The sequence below is a fragment of the Sciurus vulgaris genome (assembly GCF_902686455.1).
Source record: "Sciurus vulgaris genome assembly, chromosome: 10".
NCBI lineage: Eukaryota > Metazoa > Chordata > Mammalia > Rodentia > Sciuridae > Sciurus > Sciurus vulgaris.
This window is the reverse complement of record NC_136470.1, coordinates 72767405-72794039: the sequence shown is the minus strand read 5'-3', so window position 1 is coordinate 72794039 and position 26635 is coordinate 72767405. Positions and strand designations below refer to the sequence as shown.

At 38.1% G+C, this 26635-nt stretch overlaps 2 protein-coding genes and 1 pseudogene across 4 annotated transcripts in view; 2 read left to right on the top strand and 1 right to left on the bottom strand.

Annotated features, from left to right (window-relative positions):
• SLC49A4 (solute carrier family 49 member 4) overlaps positions 1–21775 on the bottom strand; it is an 89732-nt gene extending 67957 nt beyond the window's left edge. The window contains exons 1-2 of the mRNA XM_079155316.1: positions 21271–21775; positions 10252–10345 (exon numbers count right to left, since the gene is read on the bottom strand). Coding sequence (XP_079011442.1) covers positions 10252–10345; positions 21271–21616 — 440 coding nt within the window. The 5' untranslated portion in view covers positions 21617–21775. The remainder of the gene's footprint in view (positions 1–10251; positions 10346–21270) is intronic.
• Positions 1862–10218, top strand: LOC306670889 (dnaJ homolog subfamily B member 6-like; annotated as a pseudogene). Its single transcript has one exon. The product of its transcript is annotated as a dnaJ homolog subfamily B member 6-like (transcript).
• A 624-nt stretch (positions 21776–22399) lies between the features above and the next one.
• The window catches only part of HSPBAP1 (HSPB1 associated protein 1), a 63821-nt gene continuing 59585 nt past the window's right edge, over positions 22400–26635 (top strand). The window contains exon 1 of one of the 2 annotated variants that reach the window (XM_079155313.1): positions 22400–23140. In XM_079155313.1, the coding sequence (XP_079011439.1) occupies positions 23077–23140 (64 nt within the window). In that variant the 5' untranslated portion in view covers positions 22400–23076. The remainder of the gene's footprint in view (positions 23141–26635) is intronic. The other variant, XM_079155312.1, reaches the window with a different exon arrangement.

Sequence of the window (26635 nt, the reverse complement as noted above, 5' to 3'; positions counted from 1 at the left end):
GACAACATCCAAAATCATGCTCTGTCAGCTATCTAGGCATCCCTTTATTTAGACGTGTTGACACCTAAAATAACCATCATAGGGCCCTTGCAGAAGATCAGTGGGAGAGGGAATAAAGAGAGACAATAATGTGTGAATACTATGAGAAGGCAGAAGGATATGGAATCCAGAGTATAAGAAGCAACAGCTCTTCAATTAGAGAAGGGAAGGAGGAAATTTCTTTATATTAACCAGGAGGAATGATACATAGATAGCTACACCTAAAAGTGACCAGTAAGAAGCTTCCATGGGCTGGGGTTGTAGCTCTGTGGCAGAGCACTTGCCTAGCAAGTGTGAGGCACTGGGTTTGATTCTCAGCACCACATATAAATAAATAAAGGTTAAAAAAAAAAAAAAAAGCTTCCTACTAGCTACATTTTCTCTGAGAAGTAGATAGTAAAGACATTTTCTGAAAGTAAGAGGATGGCAGTAAAGGTCTTGCAGAATAAGGCAAATATTAAGAGTAATTTGATGAAAAATGGGAAAGAAATATTTCACAAATGAAACTTACCAGGCCACATGGCTAAATTAATTTTCTCTAGCCCACCACATCACTCAGGTATAGTGGACAGAGAGGTGGATTTGAGGATTGATCTAAGATTAAGAAATTTTGCAGAAATGTGCAATGCAAGAACAAAGGGGTGGTGGAATGGACTCAGTAAGTTAGGCTAGGCCTAGCTGCTTTAACAAAACAACAACAACAACCCAACAATAATTCAGTAGTTCAAAAACAAGTTATCAGTTCTGGGCAAAATGGAGGAAACAATGAATGGAGCTATTTGAGGACTCTGAAAATTGAATGGCACCTGGTGAGTAAGGAAAACCAGAATTTGAAGCACCATAAAATATGTGATGAGTTTACTAACTCAATACACTCAGGCTGAACTCTAAGCTACCCAAAAGCTGGAAGTAAGTATCTGCCTGGGCAGAGTTCCAGAAGAAGCCCCGTTTAGTGCTGGTTCGAAGACCAGGGAACGGTGGTCCAGTGATCACAGAGAATGAGAGAAAATAACTTTTTGCCTTTCTGTTTCTCCACTGTCTCATGCCCAGCTCCAAAGAAATCCCACAGTAGCATGGCAAAGTGAGCATCAGTGGCCAAAACAGGGATTCCAAGAATCCACAGTGTAGATGAAGAGAGGAGAACCTACCTCTCTGATCAGAGATGATTTTCAGATTTTTTTTTAAATGTCCTAATGCTGCATGGCTCCAGACATAAGTGAACTTGAGAAAAGTATGTAACAACACAGTGAATAAACAGAGCTCCAACTTTTTGATTGGAGAACCAGAGACGAAGACCAGAAAAATAAAAAGGAGCTTGCTGTAAGGGAGGAAAAAGGAAAGCCATCTGATAAAGATACTCCTGGACCTATTTCCAAGTGGCACATGCATGGATCCAACCATATATACCACATCATCGACTTTAAGACTGAACTACATGACAATTCACAGTCAAGGTCCTGGACTACCCACCGAGTGTTATACATGTATTCAAGACATATTTGAATATGACTGAATAGGCTCTGATATGAGAAACCACATTGAAAGCACATAAGACTGGTTGAAATTTGTACCTGAACTCAATTAGGTCAACTGTTAAAATAATATTGAAAATGCAATATTATTCAAACTATTGGAAATACAATTCGAAAGTAATCAATATTAAAAAATTAGATAAATATGAAACTTCCATGAGAAAACAAAACCATTAGAGTCAATAATAAGATGATACACATAGGAATTATCTGATGAAGAATTTAAAAGTGATTATTAAAGTGATTCACAAAGAAATGACAAATGCTCTTCAAATACAAAAAGCCAAGGAGTCTCAGTAGAGAATTGAAGATATCAAAAGAAACAAGATGAAATTTCAGAAATAAAAAAAAAAGACTTACTAAATAGACTAAAGAACAGAACAGAAATGACAGATATGTATGAGTGAACCCAAAGATGTATTAACAGTTTGCTCAAAGCAGAGAGAACAAAGTTTGTGTTGCTGTTTGCTGCTGCTGTTACTCTTAGTGAACAGACCCTTCAGGGACCTATGAGGGGATGTAGTGTTAATGCTATCGGAGATCTAAAACAAGAGGATAGAGTACAGTACAGAAAAATTTAAGGTTCAATTTTCCAAAAGTGGTGAAAGACATGAACCTACAGTCTTAAGCTGCTTAGCCAACCTCAGTAGGAGAAACCCAAAGAAGCCCATGCCCAGACACATCCAGAGCACTTAAAAACCAAGGATGAAGAAAGACACTTGAAGTCAACAGGAAGAAAATGATACCTTATTGACAGACGTGGAACCATTTAAACAACTGTGGAATAAGAATCAGAACTGATGTGAGACAGAAGGCAGTGAAGCAATTTTTCTTTAAGTGCCCGAAGGAAAAACAGAAAAATCAAAATCTCATATATAGAAAAAGTTTTTCAGAGTGGAAGGAAAAATAAACATATCTTCCTATAAAGAAAAGAGCCAGCAGACTTGTTAACAAAAACAATCCTTGGTCCTTCAGACAGAAAGAAAATGATAATCCTTGGGCATCAGGGATAAAGAGAAAGCAACAAAATAACAAATAGGTGGGTGAATACATGAGGCCATTTTTCTCTGAGTTCTTTGAGATACATTTTCACTACTGAAAGGAAAAATTGAGGAAACATCTGGAACTGAACAAAAATTAAAATATAACATAGCAAAATTTGTGGATGCAATGAAACTATTGCGGAGAGAGATTCACAGCATCAAATGCTTATGTTGTTTCCACTTTTCGAAACAAAAAATGATCAAAATAAACCCAAAACCAGCACAAGGAAAAAAAAAAAAAAAAAGATGATGACTAACATCAGTGGCACTGTACAAACCGTACAATATAGACGAAGTGGACAATTTCTGGAGACGTATGAACTACCACAAGAACATGATCATTTAGATGGTCCAGTTACCATCAAGGTAATTAAGTTCCTATTATGAAAAGCTCCAATTGTAATAACTGTATTAATTATAATAATTAATTATTTTCATTTTACCAGTTGCATTGAAAAATTTTAACGATACTACTTATAAGAAATACTGTATGAACAGAAAATAAGTCTTGAGAACTATTCCTATATCTTTATAGATGAACACATGAGGTTGAAAATTAAGTCAATAACCTTTTTTTTGTAAAAGATTCAATGCTTGTGAACTCATTTCTGTTTCCTATCTGTCTTGTTTATATTTCTTTATGAGTTTTGCTTCTTTTCATATGACCTTCTCCACCACAATGCAGAGTGAAATCTTTATTCCTAGTATTTTATATGTAGAAAGGATATAAGGGATTTAAGACTGGAAATAAATAATAGCATAAATGGCCTCAAACGGAATAAAGGCTAACATAAATATTAACAGAAATATTTAAAAAATGCATCATTGAGTTTAAGCTTATATTGAAATTTATATTTAAAAACTGTGAATCTTTTGAAAAAAATTCTGTGGATATTTGAAAATTAAGACTGTCTCAAATATAATAATGAAAGTCATGTGTTCAAGACCTAACTCAGAAGAATGGGAAATGATGACTACCTTTCTAGAGGAACCCAAATTATTTTTCTATCTTCCTTTTAAAGTACTTGTGCCCTGAATTTCCTGAAAAGAGAAAATATTTTGAAAATTAAAAAATGAATATCCATTTTGAAACTGAAAATTTCTTGTGCAAACAGAAGTCAACATCTTGTTGCTAAAATCTACTTCCCCCTTCTGCTGTGTTCCCTGTTAATAGAATCAACAATTTCATAGTCTCTAGAGTGGAGACTCAACCATGTCACATCCAATCTCTTTCTCAGATTCTCTCTTGTATCTGTGTCATTGTTTCCATTCCCACAGACTTTTCACAGCAAGAAGGCATTCTGGATTCCTCCTCCTTGCCTTTCCCACACATGGGCCATCAGCAAATTCTCCAAAATATAACAATCCGAATTTGGGTACTTCTCACACCACTACTGCAACCCTGATGGCCCAAGCCATCATCATCTCTCACCTGGTTTACTGACTGATTTTCCAACTGGTCTCCCTTCCTATGTTGGTGGCCTGCAGCTGCAGTCTCTTCTCCATACAATAGCCTATAACCTGGACACTTCTCAGCTTAAATCCTCCAGGGGTTTCCTACCTCAGAGGAAGAAGAGATTCTCACAGAAGCTGATAAGGTCTTAAAGGATCGGATCCCACATTGACACCACCACCCATAACTGCTCTAACCTCAGGTCCTTTCATGCTTCCCATGAAGTCACTCATTTATCTCCAGTCATACTGGCCTCCCTTCCAGGTATGCTCTTCCCCTATCTCCCTGTTTACACTGTGGTTCTCTCTGCATAGAATGCTAGTGACCGAGGTACTACATCATCTGTAACTTCCTTCCACTTTATATCCCAGAGGATTATCTTCCCAGTAAGGTCTTTTCTCCCTGAAATCACTCCATTCTCCCCTCAACATTCCAGATTTTTCTTCCCAATTCTGTGTCCCCAGCCCCCACTTACAGCACATTCCATGTATTTTACTAATCTACAAGGTAGAAATTTTTGTCTGTTTAGGTCTCTCTCTTATACTTCCAATTCCCACCTAGTAGGAAACCAATGAATTTTGTTGAATGGATGAAAGAAGGAAAAAGTGAGTAAATAAACTAAAGAATGACTTCAACTTGGGCTTTCACTGCATCTTTCCTGGTCTTCTGATGGCAGTCTCCACCTGCTGAAATCAACCCTTCAATCATACTTCAATCAGTAGTTTTCTTAGCAAAGGTTTGATACTATCACTTCTCTGGGTAAGAATCAAAGTGGCTTACAATTTGCCAAGGGAGGACGGCACAATTCTCCATGTTGGCGTCAACAACGTTCATCATCAGGATACCCTTTTCTAACCTCATTCTTTTATATCCATTCTCACACCTTAATAGACAAGGGTCTCCAAAACCTGAATAATTTATGGATCTTATTGACAGGGAAAATATTTCTCAAGAACTCTCAAGGCCATACCAAGGATTCCAGCTTGAGAAATATCAGTTTAAGAAAATTATAGTGTCATCAATAAAATATCTTTCTATTGCAGATTACTAGTAAAATAATTTTAATATCATAATCCAAGTGAGAATAAAATCTTAAAATCTTTATATACCTTGCATCCCATGAAAATAAGTCCACAGATCCCAGCTGCAAGAAACCCTGTGGCACACAAATGAAACTATACAGCCATCTCAGAAGAGGCTTCTGTTACATGCCTTCTATGGGCCTTCACTTCTGTTATTCCCAACTCTGGAATATCATTCCCCTAACGATGTTCCTCAAAATTCTATTCTTCAGAAAAGGAAATATCATGATGGACACTACTAAAACACAAATGATAATCAGAAACTATTCTGAAAATTTATATTCTAATAAAATAGAAAAACTTGAAGATGTTGACAAATTCCTAGAGACATATGACTTACCCAAACTGAATCAGGAAGATATGGAAAATTTAAACAGATCAGTTTCAAGCAATAAAAACAGAAGATGCCATCAAAAGCTTACCAACTAAGAAAAGCCCAGGAACACATGAATCTCAGTGGAGTTCTACCAGATCTTCAAAGAAGAACTAACACTAATACTCCTCAAATTATTCCATGAAATAGAAAAGGAGGGAACCCTTCCAAACTCATTCTATGAAGCTGGTGTATCACCCTGATACCAAAAACAGACAAAGACACATCAAGGAAAGAAAACTTCAGACCAATATCCATGATGAACATAGATGCAAAAATTCTCAATAAAATACTGGAAAATCACATACAAAAACATATTAAAAAGATTGTGCACCATGATCAAGTAGGGTTAATCCCAGGGATGCAAGGGTGGTTCAACATACAGAAATCAATAAACGTAACTCATTACATCAATAGCCTTAAAGACAAGAATCATGATTATCCCAACAGATACAGAAAAAGCATTTGATAGAATACAGCATCCATTTTCAAAACACTAGAAAAACTGGGGATAACAGAAACACATCTCGATATTGTAAAAGCCTTTATAAGCTAAACCCAAGGTCAACATCATTCTAAATGAAGAAAAACTGAAAGTATTCCCTCTAAAAACTGGAATAAGACAAGGATCTCCTCTTTCACCACTTCTATTTAACATAGTCCTTGAAACTCTAGCTGAGCAATTAGATAGGAAAAAGAAATGAAAAGGCTATGAACAGGAAAAGAAGAACTCAAACTGTCCCTATTTGCCAAGGACATGATTCTATATTTAGAAGACCCAAAAAACTCCACCAGAAAACTTTGAGAACCATAAATGAATTCAGCAAAGTAGCAGGACACAAAATCAATACCCATAAACCCACTGCATTCCTATACATCAGTGATGAAATAACTGAAAGAGAAATGAGGAAACTATCCATTCACAATAGCCTCAAAGAAAATAAAATATTTGGGAATCAACCTAAAAAAAGAGGTGAAATATCTCTACAATGAAAACTACAGAAAACTAAAGAAAGAAGAAGACCTTTGAAGATGGAAAGATCTTCCAAGTTCTTGGATAGGCAGAATTAATATTGTCAAAATACTACCAAAAGCTCTACACAGATTTAATGCAATTACTATTAAAATTCCAGTGACAATCTTCATAAAAATAGAAAAAGCAGTCATGAAATTCATTTGGAAAAATAAGAGGCCCAGAATAGATAAAGCAGTTCTCAGCATGAAAAGTGAAGCAGAAGAGATCACAATACCAGACCTTAAGTTATACTACAGAGATATAGTAACAAAATCAGCATGGTATTGGCAAACAGACATGTAGACCAATGGAATGGAATAGAAGTCACAGAGACAAACCCATACAAATACAGTTATCTCATACTAGACAAAGGTGCCATAAACATACACTGGAGAAAAGTGAGACTTTTCAACAAATGGTGCTGGGAAAACTGGAAATCCATATGTAGCAAAATGATATTAAACCCCTCTCACCCTGTACACAACTCAACTCAAAATGGATCGAGAACCTAGGCATGATCACCAGCGCCCCCGAGCAGGACCATGAGTACCGGGTTGCGGCCCTGTAGGGTCCGGCATGTCCTCGGACTTGTTCTAGCATTCTGTTAAAACATGGTGGATTACTATGAAGTTCTAGGTTGGTAGGAACATGCCTCACCTGAGAATATCAAAAAGGCATATCAGAAACTGGCACTAAATAGGCATCCAGATAAAAATCCTGAGAATAAAGAAGCAGTAGAGAGAAAATTCAAGCAAGTAGCTGAGGCACATGAGGGGTTATCGATGCTAAAAACCGGGACATCTAAGACAAATATGGCAAAGAAGGCTTAAATGGTGGAGGTGGAAGTCATTTTGACGGTCCTTTTGAGTTTGGCTTCACATTCTGGAACCCAGACAATGTCTTCTGGGAATTTTTTGGTGGAAGAGAGACCCATTTTTGTTCAAATTCTTTGAAGATCATTTGAAGACTTTTTTGGGAAACAAAGTGGTTGCTGAGGAAGCAGAAACCAAGGTGCGGGCTCGTTTTTCTCAGCTTTCAATGGATACAGGATTTACTTCATTTGGGTCACTAAGTCATGATGGCCTTACTTCATTCTCTTCTACATCATTTGGCAGCAGTGGGATGGGTAACTTCAAATCTATATCAACTTCCACCAAAATAGTAAATGGCAGAAAAATCACTATAAAAAGAATTGTCGAGAATAGTCAAGAAAGAGTGGAAGTTGAAGAAGATGTCCAATTAACTCCTTAAGGATAAATGGTAAGGAGCTGCTGCTACACTTGGATAACAAGTAATTCAACACAGGCACTTAACAGAAATGTTAAACTATAACAAACACCATTTGAGGACTAACAGGAACATTTTTTTGGAAGATTTCAGACAAATTTGACTTTCAGTATAATTGTACCTAATCTAAAGTATTTATAAATAGCTTGGCAGAGCCCCTATTTGTCAGAGACTTTTGAGTTTATTGTTGGGACCACAAAATAGGGCCATTTTTTTTTTTTGTCATTAAAATTGTTTGTAATCAGTGCATGTACTTTGCTTTTTTATTAAACGCAATCCAAGGTGACCCTTGACTTTGAGTAGTGCTAGGACAAGATTGTATTCTAAAACCAGCATGGATCTACTTGCCATTGTGTTTGACATGTAAGCCAACTAGTGTCAACCTGCTGTAAACTAACATGGCCAGGATGAGTCTCCAGTAGAAATAATTTTTTTTTTCAGTATTTAGTAATGAAAGATATTAGTGCGTTAATGGTAATACATTTCTGATTTAACATAAATTTAAGGATGTTTTCTAGTTGTGCATGAATGCTGGCAACTTAGTAAAGTTTTGGTGATTGTTTAAGTATGTAATGTTAAGTTTAGGTTGAAAAAAGCTGGTACACTGAGTCTCTGTCATTTCTTTAAAAGAAAAGAAAAGAAAAGAAATGTGAATATGTTTGGTGCATTAAAAACAAAAACAAAAACAAAAACAAAACCTAGGCAATTGACCAGAGACCCTATGCTTACTAGAAGAAAAACATGGGCCCAAATCTCTATCATATCCACTTAGGAACCAAATTCCTTAACAAAACTCCTAAAGCACAGAAGTAAAATTGAGAATCAATAAATGGAATCATATCAAACTAAAAAGCTTCACAGCAAAGGAAATAATCAAGAACATGAAGAGAGAGCCTGCAGAATGGGAGAAAAATCTTTGCCATCTGCACCTCAGATAGAGCATTCATCTCCAGGATATATAAAGAACTCAAAAACTTTAACACCAAAAAAACAAATAACCCAATCAAAAAATGGGCAAAGGAACTGAACAGGCACTTCACAGAAGAAATACAAATAAATAGGTCAACAAATATATTAAAAAATTCACCATCTCTAGATGAGATGAAATGCAAATCAAAACTCCACTGAGATTTCATCTCACTCCAGTCAGAATGGCAACTGTGAAGAACACAAGTAACAATAAATGTTGGTGAAGATGTGGGGAAAAAGGCACACTCATACATTGCTGGTGGAACTGTGAATCGGTGCAACCGCTCTTGAAAGCAGTATGGAGATTCCACAGAAAACTAGGAATGGAACCACCATTTGACCCAGCTATCCTACTCCTCAGCATGTGCCCAAAGAAGTTAAAATCTGCATACTACAGTGACACAGTCACATCAATGTTTATAGCAGCTCAATTCACAATAGCTAAGCTATGGAACTAAACTAGATGCCCTTCAACAGATGAATGGATAAAGAAAATGTGGTATATATACACAATGGAATATTACTCAACCCATAAAGAAAATGAAATTATGGCATCTGTGGGTAAATGGATGGATCTGGAGATTATTATGCTGAGTAAAATAAGCCAGTCTTCCAAAACCAAAGGCCAAATGTTTTCTCTGATATGCTAAACACACAATAATGGGGCGGGGTGGGGAAAGGTGGGAGGGAAGAATAGAAGTTCACTGGATTAGACAAAGGGCAATGAGGGGGGGATGGAAATAGGAAAGATAGTACAATGAATCAGACATAAACTTTCCTATGTTCATATATGAATATACGACTAGTATAACTCCACATCATGTACAACCAGGAAGAATGGGAATAATGTCAAAAAACATTCTACTGTCATGTACAACTAAAAAGAACAAATTAGTAAATAAAAATTCTATTCATCATTCAGTGCCTAGTTTGACTATCAACTCTTTCACAAACTCTTCTTTTCTGATAGCCTCAGTTACAACTTTTTCTGTGTCACGGTATAATTTTATACTCTTCTATGACATTAAGTGTGTATGGGTACATTATGGGGTATGTGTGTGTGTGTGTCATGTATGTGTCACAAACATACACAAATACACACTTAATGCCATAAAAGTATAAAATCACCCCATGAGACAGGGAAATACACACACACACACACACACACACATATATACTCTTACACAGTGAATTATGCTATCATTTTATCATGGTTATTATAGCTTCAGAATAGCATAAAAATTAACTTGTTCTTTATTTCCACAACAACTGGTATAGTACCTTCCATATGACAATAAACTGAAACAATCACCACTTAGGGTAAAAAAATAAATGCTTCTATAAAGTAACTCTCTAGTGATCATAAAAATGGAACTGTTTACTAAAAGCTTACAATCAAACATATTTTTATAATAAAAGAGAAAAACTGTGAAAATTTTTTAAATTTATAGGATTTACCTTCTTTTAAGCATTAAGTCTGATATAGGTATGCATCTTAGACCAGTTCCCAAAACCATAAGGAACGATGTCAGAAGTACAGTTACCCGAAGACCTATAAAGAAACCAAAACATTCATATTAGCTTCTATACCACTCAAGAAAATTTAAGGTTAAAAGTAAATATTTTTCGGGCTGGGGAGATAGCTCAGCTGGTAGAGTGCTTGCCTCGCAAGCACAAGGCCCTGAGTTCGATCCCCAGTACCGCAAAAAAAAAAAAAAAAAAAAAAAAGTAAATATTTTTCTTACTGATAACTAATGTAATAATAGATACATTCTAATATGATTTTTCTGTATAATTCCCAACATGAAAAAGGTATATAAACACAACCCTACATGCTGAAAATGATTTCATTTTATTTTAACTTTAATAGAAAACTGGAATGATCATATTAAGAATAAAGGAAGTTCTTAAAGCTTATTTTATAAAATGGATAAGACTATTTTATTCAGATATAATAGTAAAAATGTAGAAAATAACTTTAAAATACTAGCTATTTTAACTTTGTATCTCCAATATAAAAATTCTAATTTTCAAATGTAAGCTGCTAATAGAAGAAAACTCTATTCTGTCCCTAAAGAGTATTTTAATGTGACAGATTATTATTTTTATTGGTATATTGTAATTTATTTTGGGGGCAGGGTATTAGGGATTGAACTCAGGGGCACTTGACCACTGGGCCACATCCCCGGCTCTATTTTGTATTTTATTTAGAGATAGGGTCTCACTGAGTTGCTTAGCACCTGGCTTTTGCTGAGGCTGGCTCTGAACTCTGGATCCTCCTGCCTCAGCCTTCCGAGCCACTGGGATTATAGGCATGCACCACCCCCACTGTAATTAAATTTTAATTAATTGTAATAAATTCAATTTTCTCATAAAATTAATAACTGGCCAACTACATATTTTATCTTATAATTAGAACAAACTAATACTCATGCCTCTTATGGGGTCATAGAAAATAGTCCCTAAGGACTCTGATTAATACAATAACAGTCTTCTAAATTTTTTTTTATTTATCAGATATTTTAAAGGATAATGGTGTTAAAAAATAAAAAGCATGGCTTAGGACATCAGAAAATAATATGTATCAGATAGCTTTGGCCTTTGTAATTCAAATATAATCAGTTACTTTTAAAATGTATGCCAATGTTAGTCATATGGATAAAAGGACAAATAAGAATGTAAATATATGTGTGGTGTATGAACAAAGTAACCAGATACAGACACAACACTGACAGGATAATATAATGGAACTCTATCTTCCTATTGTTGGAATACTATAGTTTTGTTAATACTGAACTAATATTATCTTACTGTTTGTGGCAGCCACATGACACAAGTGGCTTATAACAAGTCTGGGTACAAGTAGTCACATTCCTTCAATTTTTCCCCAAATCCAGTTATCACCTTGAAACCATTTCATATGGACAAAGATCCTAAATGAATAGCACAATGTTTGGGGGTTTTATTCCAGAAAAAAATTATTTTGGTAGAGAGTATATGGTTAAAGGTTTGGTTTTCACAGGGTTTCTCTGCCTAAAGGAAATTGAGTCAACAAAATTATAATTATACAGATCAAACACAGCAAGGAAAATAAAATTGAGATCTAGATCAGGCAGATACATGCTACACTAAGAATAATTTGTGGTATTAACTGAGTTAACTTTATAATATTCTTATATAATCTGAATGATTAGTACAATTTGGCAGAAGGAATACCGTAGAGAATTGCACTTCGCTATAACAAGTAATGCATACATACTGCTCATTTACTGTTTCTACCAACAGAGCACAGATTTTAAAACCACGTTATAGCTACAGGAAATAGAGTGTAATTAATGAAAAGTACATACACAGTGATAAATATCCTAAAAATTGCAAAACATTGATGTTACAAGGTTATACCAAAGGGAATTTTATAGGTTTGGAGGCCTAAAAGGTTTACATTGTACATAATGCTTACATTTTCCTAAAGATTTTGTAATTAAGGTAAGAGCCAGTTAGCAAGTAGTGGAGCATTGTTTACAGCCATATGGTCCAAATAACCAGGCTTTTCATTGTTACTACTAAAGGCTAACATACTTTTTACTAAATTGTGCTTTTTAATCAAATCCATGACAATATAATAGCATATAAACTTTTAAGAATGAAGAAGTTGTGAAAAGCTGATTAAAGCAATCTTACACAGCATGGTAGCTTTCTTGTTTAATTGTTGCCAAGTGTTGCTTAATCTATCCCCTCTAGATACCCAATCGTGAATGGAATGCTTTCTTCACATTACTCACATTTTGACAAAGCATGAATATAATTCCATGTAATGAAAAAGATGTCAACTCACCCAGGGAGGAGAGGTAATAATGACCCCAGAAAAATAGTCATGTGGACTGCACTGCTAATCATATAAAAGTACAGCACATATAATGTATAGAGTATGTAATACTGGACACTGATAATAAATGGTTTATATGTTTACTATTTTTTTAAAATAGTCATGTAGAACTTCTATATACGTAGATTTCAAATGGTTACAGTATTGGGATAAGAATGCAAATACCATGATGAAAAGTATTATCGGAACAATTTCATTAAACAAGAATGACTGAGAGTAAAAATAAATCTATTCAATATCGCATCCAGACACTGCAAGAAGTTTCCTTTCAATGGATGAGATAGTTCCTTTTACTGGGGACCCACTGGATATAGAAGTGGAAATCTCCTCAAAGGGTAAAGATGGAAAACACTCACACAGACACACACATTCATGGGAAGCAGGGAATAGTCAGCTGCAGCCACAGAGCTCACCTGGGACAACCACCCTTGCCCAGGCTCTATACTTCCATCAGCTGGAATGAAGACAAGCTCTTCTGCTCCTGACAAGCCTCTCCCCTCCTTCCCCACTTGGTGACAGCCTTGCCACCCCAATTCACTTTGCAGCATATCAGGACTAATTACATTGTACCTGTATATATTGGACACAAACACTCTAAAATGCCCAGGTTATCCTTATTCCAGTATACATTTCTGCATTCCTTAATATGAATTCATCTCTACTATCCTCCAACTCCAGAGCCTTTCTGCCATTCTTTCTGGAGGGCTTAGTCATTATCAATGTAACATCAACATTACAAAATTTGTCTCCCAATGGTCTCTCCACCTGCTTATTTCCACTTAAGTATCTTCCCTGCTTCTCCTGCTACCTCCCAATCATTGTTATTCTCTATCCCCAAGTTCTCCAGTCTTTTTTTTTTCTTATGCTTAAAAGACTTCTTTCTTTATCATTGGTTTTAAGCAATATGATTATGATGTGCCTTTATGTAGTTTTCTTCATGTTTCTTCTGCTGGGATTTCTAGATGTGAGGGGTTATAGTTATTATCAGGAGCAGACATTTTTCTGCCACTATTTCTTCAAAAAATCTTTTTTTGTTTTTCTACAAGCCCATCTTGTTCTATGCCTTTCCCGTTTACTTCTCTTCTTCTGGGGCTCCAATTATATGTATATTAGGTCACATAAAATTGCCCCACAGCTCACTGATGGTTATGTTTTTTGTTTGTTTCTAGGCTTTATTTCTCTGTTCCACTGAAGATAATTTCTATTGCTAAATCTTCAAGCTCACACTGATCTTTTCTTCTGCAATGTTGAATCTCCTATTAAAACCTATATTGTTAATTTAAAATTTAAGTTTAACTTTTTTTTAATGTTTTACTATTTTGGCAGTACTAGGGACTGAATCCAGGGTCACTTTACCACTGAGCTACATCCCCAGTTCTTTTTATCTTAAAAATTTGAGGCAGGGTCTTCCTAAGTTGTCCAGGTTGGCCTCAAACTTGCAATCCTCTTGCCTCAGCCTCCCAAGTAGCTGGGATTACAGGTGTGCTCTACCACACACATCTCTTCTCATGTTTTCTGTCTCTTCTTAACATGCTCAACCCTTCTTCAATCTTGTAGTTACAAAGATTTTTTTTCCACCCTGGCCCTTGGGAATGTGAAATATTTCCAGCCACGTGTGAAATTTGGGAACTGTTCTGCCTGTGCCTTTTGAGTGGTTCTTTCTCCAGTTTTAGGTAGTTTCCTCATGTGTATCTGCGCTCAGGTAAAGACTCAAGAGGTACTCCCTATATAGACTCACAACTTTCTCTGAGGGTTCTTCCTCTCTAGGACTCTGTCCCAAGATTCTAGCTACACTGGCCTCTTTCAGTTTTCAACTGTCTCCTCAGTTTAGGCAAACTGCTGGGTTTTGTCTGGGCTCCCATTTCTCTACTGCTACCTGGAAATTCTATCCAGGTAGTAGAATGAAGCAACAGTAGGGATCATCATTCTGCCCTCTCCATTGTTCAATATCTGAGAACTATCATTTCATTTCATGTATATATATATATATGATTTTTAGTTACTTAAGATAAAAGAATAAATTCAGCTCCTATCTTTCTCTCATGGCCAGAACAGACTTTAATCTATTACTCTGTGCTGAGATTATAGCCATTACTCTGTGCTGTGATTGTCTACAGACCATGACACACCTGCCTCCATGTCACTCACCCCCACTGCTTAAAGATGTCTTGGTTCATTATTACTCCTCAGGACCCCACACCTTCACATATCTGTTGATTTCAATATCTACTGAATGGAGCTTTCACTATCCTGACCTCTTATTCCATGACCTTGTCCAACTTACCTTGGCTGTCCACTCTCTTAATTACACTGACCTTATCTTTACCATAATTGCATCCACAACATAATCTCAATCCCAAGCTCCCATTCTTCAACCATCCTCCTCTCTTTCCCACTCATTCCCTCTCATATACTAATAATAATGATTTTTTTTAACTAATAAGGAATGACAATTTTGGAGCCTATTACTTTATCTCATTCATTCATGGTCCCTTGTTATATCACCCTCTACATAACTCTCTACTTTTAGCCTGAACTCTGTTAATCCTATTCACCTGGTAAAACTGAAATTCTAGTTAAATCTCTTTCTCTGTCTCTCTGCCAACTCTACCGAGGCCTGCACTTGACCAACAGAACAGGTTAAAAGAAAACACACAACCACGAAAACTGGTCTCACTTCAAATTAATCACCAATCACCAAGTCCTCAGTGCTGCCAAACAATCCTGCTACAATTTACCACTCCATGTTCCCCACCTTCCTAGGAAAGTTTCATAAGTTATTCTCTCTTTCAAGAAATGCTCCCCACTATGCTCACTCATCAGGTGATAATTTTGTTTCCAGTTTTCTGAGGCATATAAGCAAAATTAACATCTACAAGCTCCCACTATCCACCATTGGCATCTGTATCTATATACTCAATATCTTCTTTTACTACTTAAGAATTAGCTGTCAATGTTTCTGAGGTCAACTTGTTTACCTGTGCTCTAGAAGACTCAATCTCATCTTGCTTATTCAAGGACATAGCTACAGCAATTCCACTCTCTCTCTCCAGCACCATCAATTTTCCCCTGGATCCATTAGAATAGCACATTATAAAGATAGCCTTCAATCTCTCTTAACTTAAAAAATAAAACAAAAAACAAACAAAAAAAAACCCTTAGTAGCACATTTTCTCTGACTTCAGTCCCATTTCTCTGTTGCCCTTTATGGCAAAACTTCTCAAAAGAAGCATCTATACTCACCTTCTCCAATTCCTCCTGGCATTTTATTTTGAACTCACCCTACCACTCCAGTGAGACTATTCTTTTTAAAGGCCATCAAATATTTCCGTTTTGCTAACTCCAAGGTTCTGTTCTCAGTCCTCCCTAGCTGGTTCTTTTTTTACTTCCACAACCTCTAAATATTGGAATGCCCCAGGGTTCAGTCCTCACCTCTTCAGAAGCTACATTTCTCTTCACAGGTGATCCCAACCAGCCCCAAGACTTTAAATACTATTATATCTGACAACTCCCAAAATTACTGTGCAGGTCTCTCCCCTGAACTCCACACTTGTATATCCAACCAACATTTTAATCAGTGTTCATATATATCTAATAGACATTTCTGACTCCTAATCTCCATGCCATCTGTCTACCAAATGCTCCTTCCACAATCTTGATCTCAGTAAATCAAAGCTCTATTCTCCCAATTATTAATATTATAAGGCTGAGAAATATTTTAGACTCCTCTCCTTCCTCCACACCCTTCATGAGACCCTTTAAGAACACATTTCAGTTGAAAATAGATACTTTCAATATCTATCTGCAAGCCAACCACTTCTCAAATCCTCCACTGCCATCACTTGAAGGAAGCCACCATCAGCTCCGGTCTGGGTTATTCCAGTAGCTTAACTGATTTCCCTAATCTGGCTCACATTCTTTTTTTTTTTTTTTTCCCTTTGGTTAATACTTCCAATTACACGATTGTAACTATATAATTTCCACTATTCAGTATTTTGTATAAAACCAGTTACTATATACAAGATTTTTGAATGCAACAATATGTATCAAACTACACATATATGCAAAGTTTACAGGCCCTTATGAAGCTGTATCTTAAAAATATCTTCAGGAAAATAAACATTCAACCAGTTCTCTCAGCTTTAAAAATATGATTAGAAATATGCATTTTAATAAAAAAAATCAAAACAATGATTGATCAAATACTGATTAATCAGTTACATTTTAAAACTTTTAATAATCTGCACATGAATGCACATTAGGTAAAAGACTGCAAATTATTAATATAAACTGCAGTACTCTAATCCAATAGTTCTACAGGGTGATGAGGTAATCTCCTACATAGTAGAGGCAAATTGTCCAGTCTTTTAAACACATCTGTAGTATTTCCACTTAGAAACATGGAGAAATGGAAGACCAGCAGGGAGCCTCACTAGCACATTTCAGTTGAAAAGAACTCTTCAGAAATCAAATGTTTTTTAAGGTGGAAATTTGATGAACATTGCATCTTTTTTGGGGGGGGGGTGGGTACCAGGTATTGAACTCAGGGGCTCATATTCTAAGACAATGGCAGAGTCATCACTTCACTCTTGTCTCAGTCTTTCAATAGTGAACCCTTCTCACTCCTTAAAAGCCCAGCCTTCCAATGGCTTTCAAGGCCCTGCCTGAGACAGCTTCCCATTCCCTTAAGGATTCTATTTCTTACCACTGTTTCTTTCTCTGGCTCTACTCCAGTCACATAGTCTCATTGTTTCTTCTTGGACATACCAAACAAGTTTAGGACCTTTGTGTTTGCCATTCCTTTGTCCCAAACAGTCTTATCTGGAATTGACAAAGCTGGTTTCCTTTTTTCCTCAAGTATCTACTCAAACACAGTTACCAAGTGAGGTCTTCTCTGACACCCTATGCAAAGTATAACACCATCCAATCATGTTCCCTTCATTCTTCAATCTGCTTTTATTTTTTCCCAAAGCATATATTAACCTCCGACATCCTAAATATTTATTTTTAAAATTTGCTTCCTGGATCTCCTCACTAGATATAGACCCTACCCTGCCTAGTGCTTTGCACACATTTGTTGTTATCTTCTTGAAATTTTTTTCTCTTGGTTTCTAGGGCACATTTGCTCTGGCTCTCCTATTATCTCACTAGCTAGTTCTTTTCTGTTTCCTGCTGGTAAATAAAAAGGTGTGGGAAGGTATAACACCCATCCTAGGAAGATAAGAGATCTTCTATGCTAAGTTGGGTGGGACCTGTTGCTGAATGAATACCAGACACCCAACATCCATCTACCTTCTAGGGAACGAGTTATTTAGCACCCAGTGAAAGCTCAGAACTTGGGTACTGTGTGTACAGATGGGACACCTGCAGTACAACAGCTAACACATGAAAATATACTAGCTTCATCCTGCTGAAATGGAAAACTACTTCCTAAGAGAATTTTAAAATTTATTTTTATTGCTTCAATCAATGGAAAATATAAAACTGATTTTACCATATAGTTATAGGAACTGTAATTGAATTTCTAAAACAATTTATTTTATAAAATGATTAGGTAGCTTCTAATTCATCTGGTCATGGATAATAGATGAAATTAAAATAAGAAGGGGGAAATTAACATCTTTCTACAAAAACAAGATTAGCTAAATTTAAAAAATAGTATTGAAACATATTCCTGATGAAAAGAAAAATAAAAAGAAACTACAAAACAGCATTTTCCCCATTAAACAAAAACTATGTTTTAGACTGAGCTACACTATGACCCAACAGATCAGACCAGACCAAACCAAAATGGAGTCAATATGCTAAATAATCAAATGGGAACTTTAAGGATGCAGATATATTACAAAAGACTAGTTTTTCCTAAAAATAGATTTTAGTTTACTTGTGTCAGTATAATAAGGAAGCCCCCCCCCCCCACCCCGCTTTGATTGTTACTAAAAAGTGAACAGCAGTAATCTGATATTAACCAATCAGGTTTTTTTCCCCCTATTATTTTGTTTCCTTGTTTCCACCTTATAAAACAACTCTACCCAAGGTACAATGGTGCTTGTGTGTAATCTCAGTGACTCAAGAGGCTGAGATAGGAGGATTGCAAGTTTGAGGTCAGGCTTAAGACCCAGTCTCAAAATTAAAAAATAAAAAATGTTGGGGATATAACTCAGTGGTGGAGTGCCCCTGGGTTCAATTCCCAGTACCAAACAAAACAACCAACAAAACACACACTCTTTTGCTTTTGCCCAAGGAGAGCTGAATTTTTGTAGAATGGAGGCTGCCCAATTCATGAATCACAAATAAAATCCAAATCTATCTATAATTAAATTGTTGCAATTTTGTCTTTTGACACTTCTAAATGTCTTTTTGGTTAATCTTTTAAGGAATGAACAAAGAATTGTCAGACTCAAGGAAACTAAGTAGAAATAACAACCACATAAATGCAACATGCAACCCTAAACTGTATCTTAGAATGGGGGGAAACAACATTAGTGGAGAAATTGATGAAGTCCAAGTAAAGTCTATAATTTCCTTTAAAAGCTACCAAACAAACAAACAAAACCCTCTAAAACACAGCATATCTCCATTCAGAACATGAAATCCTTTCTCAGAATTTCCCATACATCTTCTGTGTCAGTATTTGCTCTACCTGAAAGTTGTACACCATCAAGACACGACTAGATAACTTATTGTTAAAAAGGTTCTTCCTTGTATTGTGTGGCATCACATTCAGTATAACTTCATACAGTTCAGTTCTTCCTTCTAGAACCATACATATTAAGTCTAATTCCTCTTCTACTTGATCTTCACATAGTCTATATTCTGCCTCAAGTTTCTTTTTTTTAAAATTTTTTTATTAGTTCTAATTGGTTCAAGGTTCTTTTTGAAGCTTGACACACTCCGCTGCCTTCCATGTTTTTTACCCAACCATGACTTTTTTCGTTAAGTTTTGTTTTATTCCAATCATGATTTTTACAACCATTATCATTACTGTCACACATCTTTTAAAGTACTCCAGTTTGTCAAATGACCTTAAAAATCTATGCTCAGAACCAAACACTAGTAGAGAATATCAAACCATTTATCTTCTTGTTTTAGACACTATGCTCTGTGTCAAAAACTTCGTCCTCCCTCTTTTAGCAGTTACATCACATTGTTGGTTGTGAATGAATTCTCAAATCAACAGTTCCATAGTCTTTTCTATATGGAATACTCCTATGAAGGAACTGTTAGGATGGGAGAAGGAGTGTAACTGCTAACATCACCCTATTCTATTCTCTTAATAACAAATAATTTGAATGCTATGTGCCAGACAATTGTAATTCTATGACTACTGATGCTTGACTTGTAATATAATCTGAATGTTTGTGTCTCCCTCAAATCCATATGCTGAAATCCTAACCACTATGATGATGATTATTAGGAGGAGGAATTTTGGGAGTTGATTACATTGTGAGGGCAGAGTCCTTATGATTAAGATTAATGCTTTTATAAAAGTGATCTCAGAGAGATCACTGGCTGTTTCCCACATGAGACATTACAAAGAAAAGACCACCATGCAGGAAGTGAGCCTAACCAGACATGGATTCTGCTCAGGACTTCATCCTGAATTTCCAAATATCCGGAACTGTTAGAAATAATTTCTTTTGTTTATTAGGCACCGAATTTATAGCATTTTGTTATAATGGCCCCAGTGGACTAAGACAATGTTCCAAATCTGACCAAAGAACTAATTTCATAAAAACTTATAAAAGGCTGAACAGAAACTATACAAAGTAATCCCAAATCATTGTCCAACTAATAAACCTAAAGTCTTGCACAACAGGCTCTTGAGGGTAAACCATCACTATCAATCATTTACCCATACTTATGTGGGATAATTCAATGCCTTCTCAGCCCTATGACCTTTTATTTATTTCCCCTGATCACAGAATCACACTGGCAGGTGGTAAAATTAGATATACATAGTATACCTATGAAAGAGACCCTTAGTTTTTCTATGAGCTGTATCAGAGAACCATACAGCGCAACTGAAACAATCGCCTGGTCACATACACACATTTTAAAACTGCCCTGCACCACCTTCAGAAAACCAAGCGTCAGATCTGAGTTTCCTAATAGCTTTTCCAGGGCTGGAGTCATCTATAATCAAACCCAACTCATTACTTCCTTACATCTGAGCATAATCAATTTTCTGACTTCTCACCCTCAACATGCCCAAATTCCTTTGAAGTCAATGCATTAGTCATTTTTGTCAGGTGTAAAAAACATTCATAGCATGTGCATTTCGATGGCTCTGATGTCCACAATGTGTAAAATCTTGACTATTTAAAGATCGCTACGGTTGCATAAAAGGCCTTGATTTAAAAAACAAACAAACAAACAAACATTTGCAAGGCAGTCTCCCCACATTCGTCGCTTTGGGGACAGAGGGTTCCTAAGTCGGGAACGGGATGCCATCAATACTCGGTTACCTCACACAACCCCTAAAACCAAGCCCAGGGAGGCGGCTGGCAGGCCTGGAGAAAGGGCAGGCGCCGGCTCCCCAGGGAGTGACAGTACCTGCAGAGACCCCCGCCCACCCCGCGACCCCTCACCTCGCTTGTCCAGGAGCCACATGAACGCGAAGCAGGGCAGGAAGCCAATGGGCCCCCAGAGCACAAGCAGCGCGATGTCCCAGCTGGAGAAGCCGTAGGCCTGGCGCGCCGAGTTCTGGATGGGGCCCCAGGTGTTCCAGACCAGGCCCTGCGCGAACGCCAGCAGCGAGAAGAGCAGCAGCACCAGCCAACGGCGCCCGTACACCCGCCCCGGGCCGGGGCCCGCCGCGGGCAGCGTTGCCGCCGCCGCCGCCTCCCGGCTCCTGCGAGCAGCCCCGGGCCCAGGCCCGAGCCCGGGCCCCAGTAGCGGCTCCCGCTCCTCGTCGCTACTCCAGCCCGCGCCCATGGCCACGCCGCTCGCCGGCCCCTGCCCAGAGCAGTCTTGGTGGCCGCCTACCAGCCCACTCAGATGCCGCGGGAGGAGCCGGAGTCAGAGCTACCGTGGGTGCCCTCGGCCTCCCGGCCGCGCCTGGTGCGCCTGCGCCACCCAAGCCGGCGGGCGGGGGCGGAGGCGGTGGGGGGGGGCGGAGGCGGTGGGGGGGGCGGAGGCGGTGGGGGGGGGGCGTCTGCCCCGCCCTTAGGGGCGGTGAGCAAACACCTGCGCTGGGAAGACCAGGGGTCGCTAAGAGAGGGTTGGGAGAGGGAAACTCCCAAGGAGGCAGTAGTAGGGAGGTTAGACAAGCCACCCGGGGTTGATGGAGGAAGTACCCAAGTTTACATCATATGCCTAATAAACGACTCGGTGACCTCAGGCCACTTAAACCAATGCTTGCTTCTATCTTAGGATTAGTTTTATTTTTATTAGGTTCATAACTTTAGAAATTGTGGAGAGGGGATGAAATAAGATCGAAATGTAGGAGCGTACCAGGGAATTGTGTTACAAAAATAATCTCTTGGGCCTTTGTTTTTGTAAATAAGTACTGTCTAATTTTATGTGTTACCTTTTTGTCTTATATATCCAACACCACATATAATATTTCTACCCATTTTGTCTATCACTTAACAGGCGAACAGTACGATCGTGTTAAGGTTGGAAAATTTCTGCCCTAAGTGACCTAGATCCATCTCCTGTATGCTTTTGACCAGACTAAGGGTAAACGAGGAAAAAAGTGGGGGTGTTGATCTCTTGACCAGGCAGCCATTTGTTTGTTTTGATGTATAAATCCATAAGTCTGACAGCTGTCAGTGACCTTAAAAACTCAAGTCAAGCAATTTGGCGTGTCTGGATGGGGAAATGAGTCACAGGGAAAACAGTCAAAGGACACTCTGCCCGAGGTTCATATTCACAAAACCAGATGGAGTCACACTGCTGCCAGAAGAGAGGAGAAGTGAAAGACAATCGCCGTGCTGCCAACCGAAGCTGGTAGGAGCAGCCGCAGAGACGGCGAACGCACAGACCGCGCCCACCGCCAGAAACCCCACGCAAGAGCAAACTACCCCCGAAGACTCCAAACCTATTGGGTGGGGAAAACAAAAGAGGATCTGACTAGAGAACGAGGACACACCGAAACGAAACTAAGAAACGTCTAAGCGCAACAGGCTAAGGTCTGGAGAATGCGGGGAGCGCCACAACTCAAACCACGCGTTAGGTGCTTTTCAAAAACCCGGGACCTAAACAAACCTGCACGGCCCCGCCCAGAGTCCGTCACGTGAGGACGCGGCGGCGGCGGTTCCGGCGGAGCGGGTGGGGCGGCTGCGACTCCTTCCTGTGGTGCGGCTGTAGACCCCCGGGCGGGCCTGTTTGGAACCCACAGCGGGTCCGCTCCATTTGAGTTCCGGCGGAGCGGAGGCCGCCTCCCTGTAGCCATGGCAGCAGGCTCAGAGGCGAGCTCTCCCCTTAGCCTGGAAGCTAGAGCTGCAGGGGACCAAGGTAGGTGCCAGGCTGGGGTCATACCCCGAATGCAAACCCTGCTCCTCACATGTGGCCCTTTGAGATTAGCCCTATCCTAGGTCTCTCCTGCCTTGCATTCAGCTGTGAAGAAAGGAACTTGTTTTCAGTAAATGGGAGTTTTCATAAATAATTGCATCCAGATTTTTGATTGTCATACAGAAATCCTAGAGCAGTGCTGTTGCACGCACAAGGGTGTTTTGAACGTTAGAGTGGATTAAAATTAAATTTGTGAAACTGGAGCCAACTCGTCAGGTAAATGGAAACAATGTGGGACTTTTGTGAACAGAGATGATGGACTTTTTATTCATTTTCTGTGGAACCTTGGTTTGGCGAATGGGTGAAGTTTGCTGGCCCAAGAGCTGGAGATTCCTGTTAGCATTTAATGAAATGATTACTCCTTACAAGGGCACTGCCACAGGATCCAGAAACTTTTAAATGTTTATAACAGCCTTTCCCCCAGAACTCACAATGAATAAAGGAACCTAGAAAGGAAAAAAGAATGACTAATTTGTGGTCTCCTGAATACTATCCATAGAACAGTCACTCATTGACGGTTGTCACCATGAGGAGGGATCCCAGTGGGAAAAATAAAAATGCTCCAAGGAGGAAATAGTTTGAGGTGAATGTTTATGATTGGACATGATAGTGATGAACTCTGCTACTGGTGCTGGGAGCTCTGGAAGCCAGGGAGCAGAAAAACAGAGGATGGATTTATCTGGAGATCAAATAGTTTACCCAGAGATGTGGACACCCATTCCCAGCTGAAGAAATAAATTATAACCTACTCTCTGACTTCTTTCTTCTGCCTTTATAGCTCATTTGTTTATGTACCCCAGGGAGACAATTCTTGAAGTTCAGTAACATCTCCAATCCATTGATCCTTCCATTTTCTGTATACTGCATCCTGTGTCCATTTTTGAGGGCATGTCATAGTTTGTCATTATGAGCTCTCTCATAAAAATACACTATTCTCTTGTCTCTCCCTACATTTTATTCTGACACCAAATGAATGCATCCTTTTGCACTCTTTGTATCTACACCTGTCTAGCCATACATTGCTGGGAAAAAATCCTGCAGGGACCTGTGGATGTAATTCTAAGGCAGAGCGCTTGCTTATCATGGAGGAGGCCCTGGATTCCATCTCCAGCACCAGTTGATGGCAGTATAAAAGGAAAATGCTTAAGCTCTTGAACATTCATTCAGAATGGACCTGATTCTTCTAATCCTCCTTTCTAACTTTCTCCTTTGACAGTTTCCTAAATTTTGTCTCCTCTCTCTTCTCTTTCATGCTTATAACTCTAAAATTCAGCTAATGACCTTTCAAGTCAGGTCAGTTCTTCATCTAGTCTATCTTCCTTTTATCCTCCTGCATCATTACATCCTAGACCAAATCATCTATATTTTTTTTTACCTAAATCCCTTGCATATCTTCTTGACCTGTGTTCCTATTTCCTATCTTGTGCCCCTTCAATTCCTTCTCCATTCCACATCTGTGACATTCCTTTAAGGAAGAAAAGGATGTGGCTAGCATGCTGAAGGTACTAAGTTCTATTCCCAGCACAACAGAAAAACAAAATGAGGCACTCGCTTACTTAAGTTTTTTGAATAAATTTCATTGCACTTAGAATCTAGAATAAGTGCCAAATTTCTAACTATGCTCTACAGAACCACTTGATCTAGGTTCTACTGACTTTCACTCACCCTTCCTACTTTTCACATAGCTGACTTCTTAATCTTCAGGTGTCAGAGTATGTCAGTACCTGAGTCCTCACCAGACCAATCTGTCGAAAATAGTTTGTGGGTTCCCCCAATACTCCACACCCTTAGATATTTTATAATGCATCATCTGCTCCATTATTTTATTACTACCATATAATTTTTTTTAATTCCATTGGACCTTAAATACTTAAGGGCAGGACCTATATCTGCTTCATTTATCACCATGTGCCCAGTACCAGGTACAGTATCAGGACATAATCTTTTGTTGAGTGAATGAATAAGGAATCCCTGTGCCAAGTCTAGAGGCAAGAGGAGAGAGTGTAGACATAGTCCAGGAATTGAAAGAGGTTGCTGTGAGAAATGGTGAAAAAAGATGGTCACCTTATGCCTTTTAAGGAACCTGGCCTTTAAAACAGCCCGTAGCCTTTTAGTTGGAGAAGTAATGTGATCAGCTCTGGTTTTAGGAGGATCACTGTGGCTGAATGGTGCAGAAGAGACTGTAGGGAGAAAGACTGAGGGACAGAGTATTTAATCCCTCAATGCCTCAGTTTCTTCTTCTATGAAATGCACAATAATTGTGAAAATTAAAGGCAATATATGTAGTTCATCCAGCATAGTCTCTGGCAAGATTAAGTATTCAAGAATGGTCACAATTTTTGTTATGAATAGAAAGTTATTTTGTTATTAATAGGTGACTGATAGGAAACTGGGAGGGAAAAAATTGGAGCTGTCTGAAATTTCTTAGCCAAAGAAACTAGGTGTAAGTTAGGAACCTGAATAACAGCAGGTGTTTGGAAGCAGTGTTGAGTTTTAATGTGAATGCATAGAGCTTAAGTATGGGATGATGATGCAAAAGGTCAGGCATGCAGATGGGAGAGAGGAGGTTTATATATATAAAATTCAGGTATCATAAAATTCACTATTTTTAAAGCTTACAATACAATCCAGTGGTATTTAGTGTGTTCACAAGGTTGTATAACTGTCACTATTTTAATTCCAAAACATTTTCATCACCCCTAGAAGAAATGTGGTACCCATTAGCAGTCAGTGCCCATTACCTCTTTTCCCCAGTCCCAGGCAACCATGTATTTTGCCTCCATGTATTTTGCCTATTCTGGACATTTTCATGTAAATGGAATCATACCATATATGGCATTTTGTGTCTGGCCTCTTTCCTATAACATAATGTTTTTCAAGGTTCATCCATGTTGTACCATGTATCGATAATTAATTTTCTTTTTGTAGCTGTGCATTGTATAGCTCTATCACATTTTGTTTATTCATCACTTATGGATATTAGAATTACTTATTATCTATTGTGAATATGTTTTTTATCTATTATGAATAATGCTGCTATGAACATTCAGGTACAAGTTTTTTTGTCAACATGTGTTTTAGGGGCTGGGGAGATAGCTCAGTCGGTAGAGTGCTTGTCTTGCAAGCATAAGGCCCTGGGTTCATATCCCCAGCACCCAAAAAAACAAACAAACAAACAACAACAAAAAAACATGTGTTTTAAGTTCTCTTGGGCAGAGTGGAATTGCTGGGTCATGTGATAACTTCATGTTTAACTTTTTGAAGACATCCTTGATTCTTAATCTGAAGTCCTAAGGAGGGGGAAAAATCTGATGAAAAATATGGATCTTTTCCCCAGAAATAAAAACAACATTTGTACACATTTTTACAGGTAACTTCAAATTTTGTATTAAGGGGTCCTCTGAATCTATCTAAGGAACTTTTAATCCTATTTTAAAT